General features: G+C 38.3%; 1 protein-coding gene across 3 annotated transcripts in view; it reads left to right on the forward strand.

The window, feature by feature from the left end:
• Window positions 1–35: 35 nt before the first annotated feature.
• The window catches only part of LPGAT1 (lysophosphatidylglycerol acyltransferase 1), a 76,290-nt gene continuing 60,294 nt past the window's right edge, over window positions 36–16,031 (forward strand). Inside the window, exons 1-2 of one of the 3 annotated variants that reach the window (XM_049634197.1) lie at window positions 546–634; window positions 766–1,030. In XM_049634197.1, the coding sequence (XP_049490154.1) occupies window positions 793–1,030 (238 nt within the window). In that variant the 5' untranslated portion in view covers window positions 546–634; window positions 766–792. Of the gene's footprint in view, window positions 1,031–16,031 lie in introns of all 3 variants that reach the window. The other 2 variants (XM_049634198.1, XM_049634196.1) reach the window with 2 other exon arrangements.

A 16,031-nucleotide genomic window follows, 5' to 3' on the forward strand; every position in this document is an offset into this window, starting at 1 on the left:
CTTCTAACATCATCCCTGGCTTGCCTGCCCTCCGGTCCGGGACTTCATTCTCATCTGTGCCCCCCGTGCCTTCACCTCCTTCTGGCTTTTGCTCCCCTCCCCCTACTCCCGTCCTTCCTCCTTTCGCTGTCTTAGCCCCCACTTTCTTCCTCTCACCTCCCTGCCCTCTTTTCTAGGCCCTTCTCCTTTTTTTCACCCTGAGTCAAAGGTTAAACAAAAACCCCTTTGCCGCAAATGAACATTGTTAGCGTAACTCGTTTTGCTAAGGCGAGAGACCGTTCTAAGGCACGATCGATGTGCAGGAATGGTAGTGGTTCGGGTACCCAGGTTCTCCTAGCTGGGAAAGGGGATCGGGTCCCTGCAACAGCCTCCTTTCACTCGTGTCGTCAGTTTGGAAATACTGAGGGGGGTCTGAAGCAAGTGGGTCTGTTTTTCTTCCCCAAAGTCCAGACAGCAGACTGCAGTGAGGCGCGGTGCGGGGACGGCCACTGATTAGTTAGTGGGGATAGTATTATCGTTTGCTAAATATATTATGACATACCCTGTGCCTCCGTGAACAGCTCCCTTGACCTTGTGCGGCTCCTCCTCCCTCGCTCTCTGTCCCCCTCTGGAATTTCCCGGAGAGATCACCGAGGTACTACACCGCGAAAGCTTAGACCCTCGATTTTTCTCGTGTTTTTGTGCTGGAGGCGATTTCTGTGTTAGTGACTATTTGGATGTGTATGATCCATTTTCCTTTTTAAATGAATTTTTCTTTCACCTCAGAAAGACAGGACGGACGCCCATGTGAGAATGGCTGTGACTTTGGAAGAAGCTCCGTGGCTGGGCTGGATCTTGGTGAAAGCCCTGTTGAGGTTTGCCTTCATGGTCGCCAACAACCTGGTTGCTCTTTTATCCTACCTCTGCTATGTAATTGTACTTCAGCCCCTTCGACTGCTGGACAGTAAGCGGTTCTGGTATATTGAAGGATTCATGTATAAATGGCTTTTAGGAATGGTGGCTTCTTGGGGATGGTATGCTGGATATACAGGTAAGAGTGTGAGCACTTTTGTTTAACGCGTATGAAACAATTTATAATGCTATGCCTAAGTCAGGAGCCATGATTAAATATATATTACATTTGGGGTTGAAGACGCCTTGATGCTTTGGCTATTAAAAAAATACATAGAAAACAATTCTATTGAGTTTTGTTTTTTTTTTTTCAGAATCCCAATTTAGGAACGATGATATTTTCAGATGTATAATTTCATAGTTACATCCTGATAAATTCCTTGAATAGTATGTTTTTAATGTGATTGACATTGATTCAAACCGGTCTGCCAAGGCTCACCTAGAGGAATAGGAGTGGGTTATATAGGACTTGAGGGCTTATAAAATGAGATCACATATTTAGCCCATAAACACATTAGGAATTTAGAAAAAGGACTGGGCCATATTTGTGCTAAGATAGTTTAATAAGTTTTTTCATTTAATGTAGTATTGTGTTAACATTTTGAGTCAAGCAAAACATGGCTTTCTTTCTGTGATGTATGTTTCTTTTGTTTACTAGAATCTATATTTTAATCTCATACATGTGTATTAGAATATTAAATATAAGAATTAAGTTTTATCTATGCCAAACTAATTTATGTTCTGAGTGTCTTTAAGTAGATTTATATTTCTGCCGTTAAATTGCATTTTGGGGAGCCAGATTAATGCTGTTCTGAAGTGGACTTTTAAAGAACTAAATGAGAAGTAGTGTTTATTTTTATTTTCTCTTTATAAGCCTTATGTGCTTTGAGAACTTGGGCCTCTGATGTGAAAATTCTTTGTTTATTATGTTCATTTGACTTTTTCCCCCTAAGAATTACGAAGATGAAAAAAAAAAGCATTGAGGTTTCTAGCACTTGTCTTAGACATTGAGGCTGTTATCATAGGATTTTATAATTGATAGTTTCCTTAGAGATCATGCTGCAGATGCTGCGGTCAGTGGAGTCTGTAGTTCACAGCTTGGAAAAGTGAGGAGGGTATGAGGGTACTCTCGGGGTCACACAGCATGGCAGTTCCCCGTTTTAAATTCTCTGTCTCCTTCTTTCCTGCCCAGGCTGCATCTGTAGATTTTATCCATATACATAAAAAAAGGACTGACAACACATAGCTTTTATGGAGTCCAACAGACTCTTGCTAGGTCAGAGTGCTCTCAGTTGCCCCAGATGAAGTCTTTTTTCCTTTTGGCAATGCTATTTATTATTCTGCAAGACCCAAAGCTCCTGGGATAGTGTGTGCATTGCTTCCCTGTCACGGGTCTTGCTGAGATCCCGTGCCCTTTGGGTACAGTAGGTGAGCTTCTAGTCCTCTTTTAGGACCTTGTGGTAGCAGTAGTAGTGGTAGAGGGGGAAAAAATGAAGTTCTCAACTATGGTGCTGAATTCTTATCTGAAGTACTGCTGTCTTAGAATTGCTTTGTTCTGTGTAGTTTTAAGCTTCCACAAATATGATATGTGGTACTCGTGACTTTGCTCTTTGTATTGTATACTTGCTGGCCAGTTTTAAGTCAACTCATAGATTAGAGTTCTAGAAGTTCATTCTACTTAAACCCAATGAAATTAGTGAAATGTTTGTGCCCGTGTGTGTGGTTTGTTTGTGTATAAGGGTTAGCATGATGAGAAGCTGAAAAAAAATTGGCATTGACCTTGAGATTGTAGTGAGTGCAGTGATGCTGCTTGAAGTTAAAGTGAGTTAACCTTTGGCCACAGCATGGCTGCAAGGCATTTCTGAGGATATTTTCTTGTGGTGTCTCTCCCTTGCTGACTGTGGAACTGCGCAGCTTCTTTTGCCACCTGCTTGGAAAGTGGTCCTGGCATGATCTGCATATTTTAGTCTCTCTGAAGCATCTGTTCTCTTCAGGCTACTGCATTCTAACCATTTAAATATAGAATATTTTTGTGTTTATATTTTAAATGGTTTTCCAATAGGTAGAATGCTTTGAGAGGGTTTGATCATAAGGAAACACAATCAAGAGGTCAAACAAATGTAGAAATGACTTTTGTGGAAAGCCACAGCTGGGTCTAAAGCTACATAAGCAGGGGATTGGTGAGCAGATGTACCCATGAAAGAGGTTACATTAGCCTTTGTCTGGATTATGTATTCCATTTCTTCCCTTTGTATCAAGAGGAAGGTGGGATTCAGTTTTTTCCTTTCCCTGTGCTTAAGTTTCACAGACAGAAAATTGAACGCTGCCAAAGGGATTCTGCTCGGCAGATCTAAAATGTTCATATTTCAGAATAGAAATCGCCAAACTTTGTTGAAAAACACTTCTGAGGACAACTTAAATATTAAGTAATGAAATGTTAATTGGGAAGTTGGAGATTGAATATTTGTGTATAATATCATTTTTTCAAATTGTGACATTGAGTCTAAGACAAGTGAGTTCTCTGCTGCTTTTGTTGATTATCTAACCTATGCTACCCCAAAGGTAGGTACTTGGGCGAATGCAGCTATTTAAATTTAAATTAATTAAAATGAAAAAAAAAACTTAAAATACACTTTCCCAGTCACATCAATCACCTTTCAAGTGTTCTATATTAGGTGGGTGGTGGCTACTGTATTGGAGAGCACAGACACAGAACACTTCCATCCCCAGAGAAAGTTCCATTGGATAGATCTGATAAATAGTAAGTATGGCTTTTTCCTTTTTCTTAGGAAAAATGCATTTTGTCTTTATAAAAAGAATATTTTTCTGAACATAGTTCTAACCAGATTTCTTTGGGGATGATAGGGAGGATTTGTTAAAGTCTTATAAAATTGTGTTTTAATTTTTTTTAAATTTATTTTATTTTTTTGAGAGAGAACCTCAAGCAGGCTCAACACCCAGAGTGGAGCCCGATGTGGGGCTTGGGGCTTGATCTCACGATGCTGAGACCATGACCTGAGCCGAAACCAAGATTCAGAGGCTCAATTGACTGAGCCACCCAAGTGCCCTAAAATTGTCTTTTAATTTGAGGCAAATGTCACAAAAATTACTGCTTTAAACTCAGACTTGCTTCTTGGATGGTGAATGGCAAGGCCAAAGAACTTGAATGAACATTCTTATACTTAGTTTGTGTTTTTAGAGCTGGAGTACTGCCTGTGGACCCAGAACATGGAGAAAGAGATTCTCTGGTCTTTCTGCCTGTTTGTGACTTTCCAGGGGAACACATTTCTTTTTTTTTTTTTTTTTTAAGTTTATTTATTTATTTTTGAGAGAGATAGAGAATGGAGGAAGGACAGAGAGAGATGGAGAGAGAGAATCCCAAGCAGGCTCCGCGCTGTCAGTGGGAAGCCTGATGTAGGGCTCGAACTCATGAACTGTGAGATCATGACCTGAGCAGAAATCAAGAGTCAGGTGCTCAACTGACAGCCATCTAGGCACCCCCAGGAGAACACATTTGTTGGAAGAACTCTGAGGACATTGGAGTTTGTTCATCCCTAGCTTGCTACTAGGTAGTGATGTAGTTGTTACCACATTTCCTTTCATGGGAAATGCTGTACAAACATCTCATGTTGAGGAAAAGTTGTATACTGTCTTTGACCTAATATTTTGAGAGCAAACAAGAAGAGGTACTAGCTTAACTAATGATCTTCTGTATATTTTATTCAGATCTGGGATAAATCACTTCCCTCCTCCCAATTTAAGTGAAGCATGGCAAATTTCAGAGAGATTTTTTTTTTACATAAAATGTGTTTAAAATAGTTCAATTTTTGTTCACTTTATTTATTTTAAATGTTTATTTATTTATTTTTGAGAGAGAGAGAGTGGGGGAGGGACAGAGAAAGAGAGAGAGAAAGAATCCCAAGCAGGCTCCACACTGTCAGTGCAGAGCCCAAAGGGCTCGATCTCATGAACTATGAGATCATGAACTGAGCCAAGGTCAAGAGCCCACCTGAGCCACACAGGCACTCCCCATTCACTTATTTTAATAAATTTATTGTTCCCCATCCAAACACCTTCAAAGTCTCTTATACAAAATCATTTAAAAAATATTCATTGTAAGTGGAAGCTCCAGAATTTCTAAAATTTTTTTTTTTTTCAACGTTTTTTTTTTTTTTTTTTTTTTTTTTTTTGGGACAGAGAGAGACAGAGCATGAACGGGGGAGGGGCAGAGAGAGAGGGAGACACAGAATCGGAAACAGGCTCCAGGCTCCGAGCCATCAGCCCAGAGCCTGACGCGGGGCTCGAACTCACGGACCGCGAGATCGTGACCTGGCTGAAGTCGGACGCTTAACCGACTGCGCCACCCAGGCGCCCCTAAAATTTTTTTTTTAACGTTTATTTATTTTTGAGACAGGGAGAGACAGAGCATGAATGGGGGAGGGGCAGAGAGAGGGAGACACAGAATCTGAAACAGGCTCCAGGCTCTGAGCTGTCAGCACAGAGCCCAACGCAGGGCTCGAACTCACAGACCACGAGATCATGACCTGAGCCAAAGTCGGCCACTTAACCGACTGAGCCACCCAGGTGCCCCCGGAATTTCTATATAGAATAATTGTCTTTGGGCCATAGTCTGGCGGAAGGGAGCTGGGGTGTCAGGAGGCTTGCCACCAGTTTGTTTCTGCCCAGAAAACACTCTTTTCCTCAGATTGGGTATTTGTGGCTTTAGGGAAAGCGGATGGAGATTAGGTTTAGCTTCCCCCCATTCCCCAAGTGACAGCTGGCATGACTCCATTAGTCCTTGTGGGTTATTTGATTATTTGATAGTGTTTTACCTTTTTTGCTGGGATACACATTCATTGTGTGAGAAAAACTATTAGGAATTCTATCTGACATCAAAACTCTAGAGATTAAAAATATATCTCCTAGAGCAGTATTTTTCCACCTTTGAGTCATAAGCCAATTTAGTGTGTCAGGCTGAACATTGAAAAACAGTGAAATAGAATAGAATGAAGATAAAAAGATCAGAAACGTGTATCTGTACTGGGGAGTGCTACAGGATGTATTTTTTACTATAAGCCCACTCAACATTTGAAAGGCACTGTTCTAGTGGAAAGAGCCCTGCAGTTTAGAGTTGGGAGTCACATGGCTTAATCTGGCTTTAACTTCAACATCTCTGCTCACTGGTGGGGGTGAGATCCTTACCTGCTCAGTGCCCACAGCGCTGTGAACTCTTTACAGGTAGAGCTGTGGTCTTTATAACCCTAGAGTAAAGTTTCTTGCCAGAAGTTCACAGAGTTCCCCTTAAGTATTTCTTGAATGATTCCTTTTTTCTTGCACCTCCTTCCCCTAACTTCCTGAAACCTCTGATAGCAAACACATTGCAGTCCACAAAATGTAAACCCTGAGCTGGATCATGTTTTTCACACATGTACATAAATGCATCTATATATCCATCTCTTACACTGTCACATTTGTTAATTTATTTTTTTTTAATTTTTTTTTTCAACGTTTTTTATTTATTTTTGGGACAGAGAGAGACAGAGCATGAACGGGGGAGGGGCAGAGAGAGAGGGAGACACAGAATCGGAAACAGGCTCCAGGCTCCGAGCCATCAGCCCAGAGCCTGACGCGGGGCTCAAACTCACAGACCGCAAGATCGTGACCTGGCTGAAGTCGGACGCTTAACCAACTGCGCCACCCAGGCGCCCCTCACATTTGTTAATTTAACACACCTTTACTGAGCTTCTATTATATGTGGGAACAGGTGCCCTGGAGATGCTGAGATGCAAAAGACATAGTTGCTGACTTTAAGGAGTTCACAGAAGCCTTGGTGGGGAAGACAGTGCACCAACAAAGAAAACATCCTGGTATAATGCTCTAGTGGAGATTTACCATGAGATTAAAGAGGAAGGGCTCCTGATCTCATGCAGGTGGTAGGTGGTAGCAGAGAGGGAATAGGGAATTTAGGGACGGAGCTGCTTTAAATGCCTTTTTTTTTTTCCCACTAGGGAAGTACTTGTCTGTGGGGTTAACTGGATAATCAGTAATTATATCAGATTTAAAAGACTTGCATAATGTGTCAGTTTGAAATTTGTATCTTTGTGATGATCATATTAGCTAGCTAGCATTTATTGACACATTAAACCAAGCGGTGTCCTGAGCGTCTCGGCCATTTAATGCCTACAACAGTCTTACCAGGTCAGTACTTAGCAGGATGGTATAATGATAATACCTTCCTTTTGTTATTGTTGTGGAAATTCAAACACAGAGGGTCACAGTTATTTCCCTTTAAGTACTAACTGAGTTGATGTCACTACGAGTAGAGTCATTATTGATCTTTATATAATATTCCTAGAGTCTTTTAATCTTTACTACCTGTATGTCCTTTTGTTTCTGAGGCTTGAAATCTTTTTACTAAACTACAGCTTTTAACACCCGAAAGCAATGTCATTGCTATGGATTTCTGCAGGAGGTTAAAAAAAACCTGTTGCTTCAATAGAAATATTTGTAGTATACTATAAATTTAATGAAATGGCACTTCCTTAAATCTCTACCCTTACAGAGAACGACAGTTCAATTAGGATTTTTGTTTTTGAGTGCTTGACAATAGATTGTCAACAGAGTGAAGGGTTACTGCATGATGTTAGGTCCATAACATCATGGGCAGAAATCCAGGCAAGGAATTTTCAGTGCAATGTTTTGATTTTTATATGAAAAAGTAGTATTAAATGCTTTGAACTCAGCAGTCTGGCAGTACTTTAAGTTTGGAATCTAGTCTTATTTCAAAGATCATATACAATTGAGTAATTTATTTAGATAGTTCTCTTTAAAAGTATACTCATTCATGCACACATACCCAGGAACACACGAAGCAGTATTGCAGTTTGTAATGGTTAAGACCACAGATTCTTGAGTCAAAAAGAGATGGATAAAACAATTCCTGCTTTCTTTTTGTTTGTTTGGCTGGTATTTCTTTGCCCATTCTTTGTTTTCAAACTTTTAAAATTACTTTGATTTCGAAGTAGTCTAGTAATCAACATGGAGTTAGGTTTTCACTTTATGAGTAAATTTGTAAATCTCTTTGTTTTAATATGAGTTGAATCTATTTATATTTATTTGTATGTCAGATATGCTTTGTTTGGGCTCTGGCATTTTATTTTATGTTTTCTGTTGGTTTTTTTTTTTTTTTTTTATTTGAGAGAGAGAGAGAGAGAGAGTGTGTGTGTGTGAGAGAGAGAGAGAGAGAGAGGAGCAGAGGAAGAGTCTTAAGCAGGCTCAATCCCATGGCCCTGGGGTCATGACCTGAGCTGAAATCAAGAGTTGGATCCTCAACTGACTGAGCCACCCAGGCGCCCCATTTCCTGTTTTATATCAATTTTAGGTCTTTCGCTGTTTGTTGCTCTTTTGTTGTTGTGGTATTTAGGAAGGTTTGTATTTTTCTCTTGTTAGTTGCTTTATATGATGTTCTTAGTTCTCTGTTGATAGTAACTCTTAGTTCTCTTCTAGGAACAAAGGCAAAATTCTGTTTAAATCTTCTCTCTTCCCCTTTCTCTTCTCCATCACCCAATCTTAGTCAATACTCAGTAGCATTTATTCACAATAGTATTTGCATTTATAATATTATGTATACCTCTAGTACTTGATTTTTGAGCTTTAAGACTATCTGTTGACTCCAGCTATTATGTTAAGGTAATCAGTAAGCTTATTATACTTCCTGCTCCCAATTTTTGTTATTTGCATTTATACATTGTCAAGGCCTATAATATTTATGTTAAATTTATCACCCTTATCTCCCTCTGTTTTAGTCTTAATTCTTCAGTTAAATACATATATAATGCTAACCCAAGGACTTTTGCAGAAATTTTTCCCAGTCATTCTTTGGTTGGCTGAAGTTCATTCACTACTGGTTTCTCAATAAGGATCATGAGAACAATGTGGGAATTATTCTTGCAACATGTTTAGAACTTCATTTTTTTGTTGCTTTATACTTGAAGGACAGCTTGGCAGGTAATAAAATCCTTGGCTCACCTTTTCCTAGAGTAATATAGTGTTATACAAATGTCTTCTGGCATTCACTGTTGCTGTGGAGGTGTGTGAAGCCAGCTTGTTTTTTTCCATTATTAATGATTTTATCTTTGTTGCCTATCTGCTCAAAGGATTCTTTCTGTCTAATATTTAGTAATTGTACTAAGATATGCTGGTATAGTATATGCTGGCTCATCTGTGCCCTTTTAATATGTGGCTTTAAGTCTCTTTTATTTAGGGAAGTTTTCTTTAATTATATCTTTAAATATTTATTTAGTTTGCTTGTTTTGATTTTCTTTTTTGGCGACCTAATTTTATATTTGTTGGCTCTCCCTTTTTAATCTGTCATTTTCTCATTAATTGTTTTAAACACTTTTTAATGTGTGTAAGTTTTTAAAAAAATTTTTTAATGTCTATTTTTTGAGAGAGAGAGAGACAGAGTGTGAGCAGGGGAGGTGCAGAGAGAGAGGGAGACACAGAGTCCGAAGCAGGCTCCAGGCTCTGAGCTGTCAGCACAGAGCCTGATGCAGGGCTCGAACTCACAGACCTTGAGATCATGACCTGAGCCAAAGTTGGATGGTTAAGCGACTGAGCCACCCAGGTGCCCCTCATATGTGTGTTTCTATCTTTAATGTCTCTTACCATGTCTTCTGCACTGTCTCTCTTTGTTCTCATTTCAGTTTCTTCTTCATTTCTGTGACGGTTTTGTGTATTCTTCTGTTTCTTTCTTGAGTTCTATCAGTTCATGCTTTCACTATTCCTGTTGCCTAGACATTTCTTCCTTGAGTTCTTATATTTATGCTTTGTGATTTTCTTCATAGTGGTAGTGACTTCACTGATTTTCTTAAATTCATACAAGAATATTTAGTTATAATTTTTATCTTATATAGTGTAATATTTTTCTAGTGAGCATTCTTTGACATTTGGTACATTGTGCTGCTCATTTCTACCATTTTTCTTACGGTATCTCTAAGTGAATGCTGTGACAGTTACCTTTTTATTCCTTGTACCTTAATGCGTTGGATTCTTCACAGTCAGCTATTTGCAGGAGGTACGGGTAGGAGGGCCAAGGTAGATTCCAGATTTCTGCCTCAGAGAAAGTCTTTTTTACATATGGCACCTGGGTGTGCTTCTCTATGTTGCCACAGGTCCTCTGCTTTTCTCCAAACCAGACTGAATTTAGGTGGCTTTTTGCCACCAACTCTGGACTTCCCACTCCTTCCTTTGCGGCTGTGAATGGAGGGACACAGCCTGAGTGTGCCAATGTAAACCCTTCTCTTTAGGGAAGTGCGTTTTTGCTGTTGTTTTTGGAGATCTGCCACAATCCTCATCACATGCCATATTCTGTCTCTGTCTCTGTCTCTGCTTTTCACTCCCATCACAGATTCTGTCTGATGTCAGTCTTGTTTGATCTCAGTCCTGATCTCATGATTTTTGGAGTTTTTATATTTCTGTTTTTTTCCTAGGTTTGCTAAAAGAGAAGTTTTGTAAAGTTTTTTTTTCTCTTTTTCCTTGTTGCTATGTGTATTTTTCAGACTCTTGTCTGTAACTCCCCATGTTCGTATCAGAAAATACAACACAAGATTTTTATTCAACTATGTGTAATTCAGATAGCTCTGTCACCATTCTGTTGTACTACTAGTTGATTATTAGAAACTGGAGACAAGTTTTACCACTTAATTTTCTTTTTTTAAAAAACTTTTATTTCTTTTAGTTATCTCTACACCCAAAGTGGGGCTCGAACTTATGACCCTGAGATCAAGAGTCACATGCCCCTCTGACCGAGCTAGCTAGGTGCTCCCCTAATTAATTTTCTTTAAGGTCTGTCTAAAATCAAGAAATAGCTTCCCTAATTTTTCCCCTCCTAGTGGTTCCCAAACTGTTTTGATTCTTGGACTACTTGTCAGTATAGGTAAGACATCCACTCTATTTCTACTTGGCTGCAGTAAAAAAAAGTCACCAAAATGAATGGAAGGAGTGAGTTACCTTTGGTAAGAATTCAGTAAGGAATATGAATGAAATGTAATATTAATACTAGTCTTTAGGGTCTGGTCTGTGGATCACCTGGAAAACTTTAAGGATGGACAAACTTTTGTATTCATGCTCCTCAAACCTCAGTAAGTATATTTAGAATATATTACATGCATTATATATATTGAGCATATGTGTAATATATATTAGTTATGTAAAGTATATTATATATTAAATCTGTTATAGTGTATTTGTAGTTTGTTATAAACTAGTTTCAAGAGTTTCTTTTCAGAGTTTACAAACTCGTGGCCATATTCTATAGCTGATGTTCTTTATTGGCCCTTTGTACTATTTCAACTTTTTTAAAATTAGTTCTCAACATTTTGAAATTAGGGAGATTTCACAGAACATAAAAAATAAAACCAAGACTTCCTTGGGAAATCGGAATTCCAGCTGTGCTGGGTCCTCATTCCTGTCTGGCAGCAGTTTGCTGGAGCTAAGTGATGGCCACCTCCTTTAGATGGGGCCTGGGATCTCTAGTGCACCCGAGATATCCCACTCCGTCCTTGTCTTCCTCTGGGCCTGCTTTGCTCATTTACATTACCTGCCTACATCCCAGAGGCATAGATGATGTTCATTTAAAACAAAACAAAATGGAACCTCAAATAACAATTACTAGTCTCTTTCTGGTAGGCATTTGATAGTTTTGCATGTATATGCCTTACAAGTGCCTATAAACTCATGAGTTCTATCATTGAAAACTGAAAGTTTGTTAGAGACCTCGGCTGTGGATTTCATGTAGCAGAGGCATGTGATGGGAACTAAAAAATGAAGTGCCATTAGTAAGAACTGTGGCCACAAGGTTTTTCAATTCATGTACTATATTTCTAAGCTAGTGAAGTGTTTCCTACTATTTGTACACTCATTAATTAATAGAACCTTCATTTCGTCTTCTGAATATAATCGTATAAAATCTAGATTATTAAAATTCCTTCCCTTTGCTTTTCATATTTTGAAATATGAAGAACAAGGCAAGCCCAGTTGATTTCTGTATCTCTAAATTATAGTAAGATAGTTAAAAACTAGTATTGTAAAAAGCATGCATAAATTTTAGTTATGAGGTTATACTTTTTCTTAGGGTTTAATAGATCTGATAAAGTTTGCTAGCATAACACCTTTTGTAAACTTTTTTTCTACTCATTAAACTTTAAGAAACCATTGTGAATCATGTACATAAGACATGTTTTGCATATGCTGTTAATTCGAAGCTTGCATTATTTGGCACTTTAAGGGAAAAACATCTGTAAAGTTAAATACATCAAGATGTTTCTGAATCATCAGAGGACTAAACTATGATCAGTATGGATTTAGTGTTAAGAATATATAATATATATATTTAAGTTGAAGTATAATTCACATAGCATAAAATTCACTGTATTAAAATGTACAATTCAGTGCTTTTTAGTATAGTCACAAGATTGTACAACCATCAGCACTGACTAATTCCAGAACATTTCATCACCCCCAAAAGAAACCCAAGCCAGTTAGCAGTCACTCCCCATTTCCTGTTCCCTTCAAGCCCTGGCAACCATTAATCTGTGTTCTATCTTTATGGATTTGACTATTCTGGATGTTTCGTATAAATGGAATTGTATAATATGTGGTCTTTTGTGCCTGGCTTCTTTCACTTAGCATAATGTTTTCAAGGTTCATCCATATTGTAACATGTCAGTACTTCATTCCTTTGTATGGCTGAATAATACTCCATTGTATGGATAGACTACATTTGTTTATACATTCATCAGTTGGTGCACATTTTAGCTATTGTGGATAATGCGATGAACATTCATGTACAAGTTTTTGTGTGAACATATGTTTTCAATTCTTTTGGACCTAGAAGTCAAATTGCTGTGTCATATGATAATTCTATGTTTAACTTTTTGAGGAACTGCCAAATTGTTTTCCATAGCAGCTGTCCCCTTGTACATTTCCACCAGCAATGTAGAAGAGTTCCAATTTCTTCACATTTTCACTAATATTTATCATTTTCTGGGCTTTTGTCCTTTTAATTTGGCCATCCTAGTGTATGTGATTATAATTTAGATTTCCATTTCTCCGATGACTAATGATGTTGAGCATTTTTTCATTTGTTCATTAGCCATTTGTGTATCTTTGGAGAAATGTCTATTCAAATCCCTTGCCCATTTTTATGTTGGGTTATTTATCTCTTACTGTCTTTTTATTGAAACTTATTGTTAAGTTTCTTTCTATATTCTGTATACTACACCATCTGTTTTTTCATTGGTTGATTATACTTTTGGTGTCGTATCTAAGAAACCATTGCCCAATTCAAGGTCATGAAGATTTACACTTAGACTACCTTTTGAGTTTAGCTTTTATATTTAGGTCTTTGATCTATTTTGAGTTAATTTTCCTATATGATGTAAGATAAGGGTCCAAACTTCATTTTTTGTTTGTGGATATCCGGTTGTCCTAGTGTTTGTTGAGAACACTGTTCCTTTCACATTGAACGATCTTGGCACCCTTGTTGAAAATCAACTGGAATTGATTGGAATCAGTATGAATTAGTATTCAGATTTGGGTTATTAAGTGACCCCTTCCTACCTCTTTATTGAGGAGATGCTTCCTAGTTATGTGTTTTACTAGTAGTTGTCTTAGAAATATGGTTATAGGGAATAACTATTTCCAGTTTGCTCTCTCAAGAAAACAGAACTTCAGTTGTATCTTGTGTGATTGATCAATCAAATATTTATTGACTGCCTGCTGCCAGTTAGTAAAGTTATTAATTTGTAAGATACTGTGCTAGAGAGTATGATCTAGATTAATTCCAACCAAAAGGATTTTGGACATAGTTTTTATTTTTTATAGATGCCTTTGGGAATACTTGAGTTTGCTATGAACTGTGTGTCCAAAATGTACCAGGTGCAAAGTTTTCTGAAAAACAGAGATCAGTATGCGCATTTTCCCTTAAGGTGATGGTTCCATTTTTTAAAGTTAAGTTAGTTCCTTGCAGAGAAGAAAATTAACTAGAAGCTAAATTTATTTTGTAGAATAAAGTATGGATTACATAGATAAAGAACAACGGTGTCATTTTCAATAAGAATTACAGGCTGTTTTTTATGAGTGGAATAAAATTGCTTTTTGTATATGAGAGACTGAGTTGGGCAGTCATTTTATTTTTATTTTACTTTTTTTAATTGAAGTATACTTAATATACAGTGTTGTATTAGTTTCAGGTGTACAATACAATGATTCAACAAATTCTATACATTACTCAATACTCATCATGATAAGTATACTCTTGGTCCACTTTATCTATTTTACCCATCCCCCCAGGGCAGTGATTTTAAAACTGAATCATTTAAAGAAATTTTAAGCCTCAGATACTTTTATACAGATGTATTTTTAACAAATAATAGATATTGCTAAGTAAGTGTGATGTTAGAGATAGCATGATATATTAGAAAAAGTCCTTGACTTTTGAGTTAGTAGGAATTTAGTTCCTGCCACCGCCACTTGCTAGTTGTGTAATTTCAAGCTACTTACTTATCTGAGCCTTAGTTTTACCACCTGTAAAAATGGAGATTATATTTATCTCATATGAAGCTTAAGTGTAACGTGAATAGCATGGTATTTGTTATTCTATAAATAACAGTAATAATAATATTATTATTATATTAATGTCTAGGAAAACAGCTGTGTTAATCTCTGGGGAAAAGCATGTCTAAATGAATAAAAGTTAACATGGGGTAGTTTGAGAAATACATTTGACAACACTCAAGTGTAGTTAATAGTATAGCTCAATAAAGTTCTCTAATCAAGAAATAAAAATAATTTATCATTAGTAATTTAAGCCATAGTCCAACTGAAATATTAACTAGTGTTGATGTTTATAAGTTATGAAATCTTCAAAGCAATTTATGTTTAACAGTGTTCTGACTGCCTCCTCTGCAGGCACTGTGCTGGTGGTGGGGGAACGGTGGCAAATAAAACAGCACTGCCCCTGTTCTTCTGCAGTTGACTTTTTCTGTGGGAGACAACAGGAGTCACATGGTAACCATGTGATCACAACTGTGAAAAGGGCTGCAGAGAACAAGTGGAGGGGCTGTGGGAGTAAGGAGGGCCAGGTTGGCTGCAGCATGGAGTGAATGAGGCAGAGAGGAGCAGGGTTGGGGGATGAAGGAAAGCTGAGGAAGCCAAGTCCATTGAGGTCGTGTAGCGCGTGTTGTGGATTTTGAAATTTATCCTAAGAGGAAACTATTCAAGGATTTTAAGTAAGGGAATGACGGAATCAGACTCACATTTGTAATTCTGTACTCTGCCTGCTTTGTGGAAATGGATTAGAGAAAGTGAGGGTGTGCAGGGGATGCCCTTGGGAAGATTCTCACTTTATCCGGGTGAGGTGACAGTAGCCTGGTCTAGGTGATGGCAGTAGAGATGGAAAGAAGTGAACCAATTGGAGAGTTTTATAGGAGGAAGATGTCAGGAGTTTCTGAGCGATAGGACATAGAGGATGTAGTAGAAGGGCAGGTGACAGGGATGACAGGGTTTCCAGTGTGAGCTGCTGGGTAGATGCGGAATCTCAGAAGAGGCAACGTTGAGAGGAAAGATAAAAATTTGGCATGGGGTAGGATGAGAAGCACCTTAGTGGAGCTCTGCAATGTAAATGGATATACAGTCCAAAACACACAGGAGAAACCTGAGCTAGAAGGAAGAATTGGGAAATTAGCAATAGTATTTAAAGCCGGAGGCTGAAGGAGGTCACCTAGAGAGATTGTAAGTACCTGTAAGTACTGAGTGATGAGAGGCCCAGAACCAGACTGAGGAAATGCTGACATTTTGGAGGTTGGGGAGAGCGGGATGCTTGAGCCTCAAAAGGAAAGGCTAGAGAAGCCAAAGGTGTGCCTGCCCTAGGAATGTGGTGGCAGAAGTCAGCAGCGTTTCAAGGAAAGGGCTGGGTGAATGCTGCTGACAGTCTGTTTTGTAAGATCAGAGCTGATTTATTCTTTTACTGCATTTGGCAGGAGCAGCTTCTTCGAGGTGGTAGGAGTGGAAACTAGATTGTAGTGCATTGGAGGTGATGACGAATGGGAGGAGGTCTAATGGAAACATGAACGTGTGAC

This window comes from Panthera uncia, chromosome F1 (assembly GCF_023721935.1).
Source record: "Panthera uncia isolate 11264 chromosome F1, Puncia_PCG_1.0, whole genome shotgun sequence".
NCBI classification, from domain to species: Eukaryota; Metazoa; Chordata; class Mammalia; order Carnivora; family Felidae; genus Panthera; species Panthera uncia.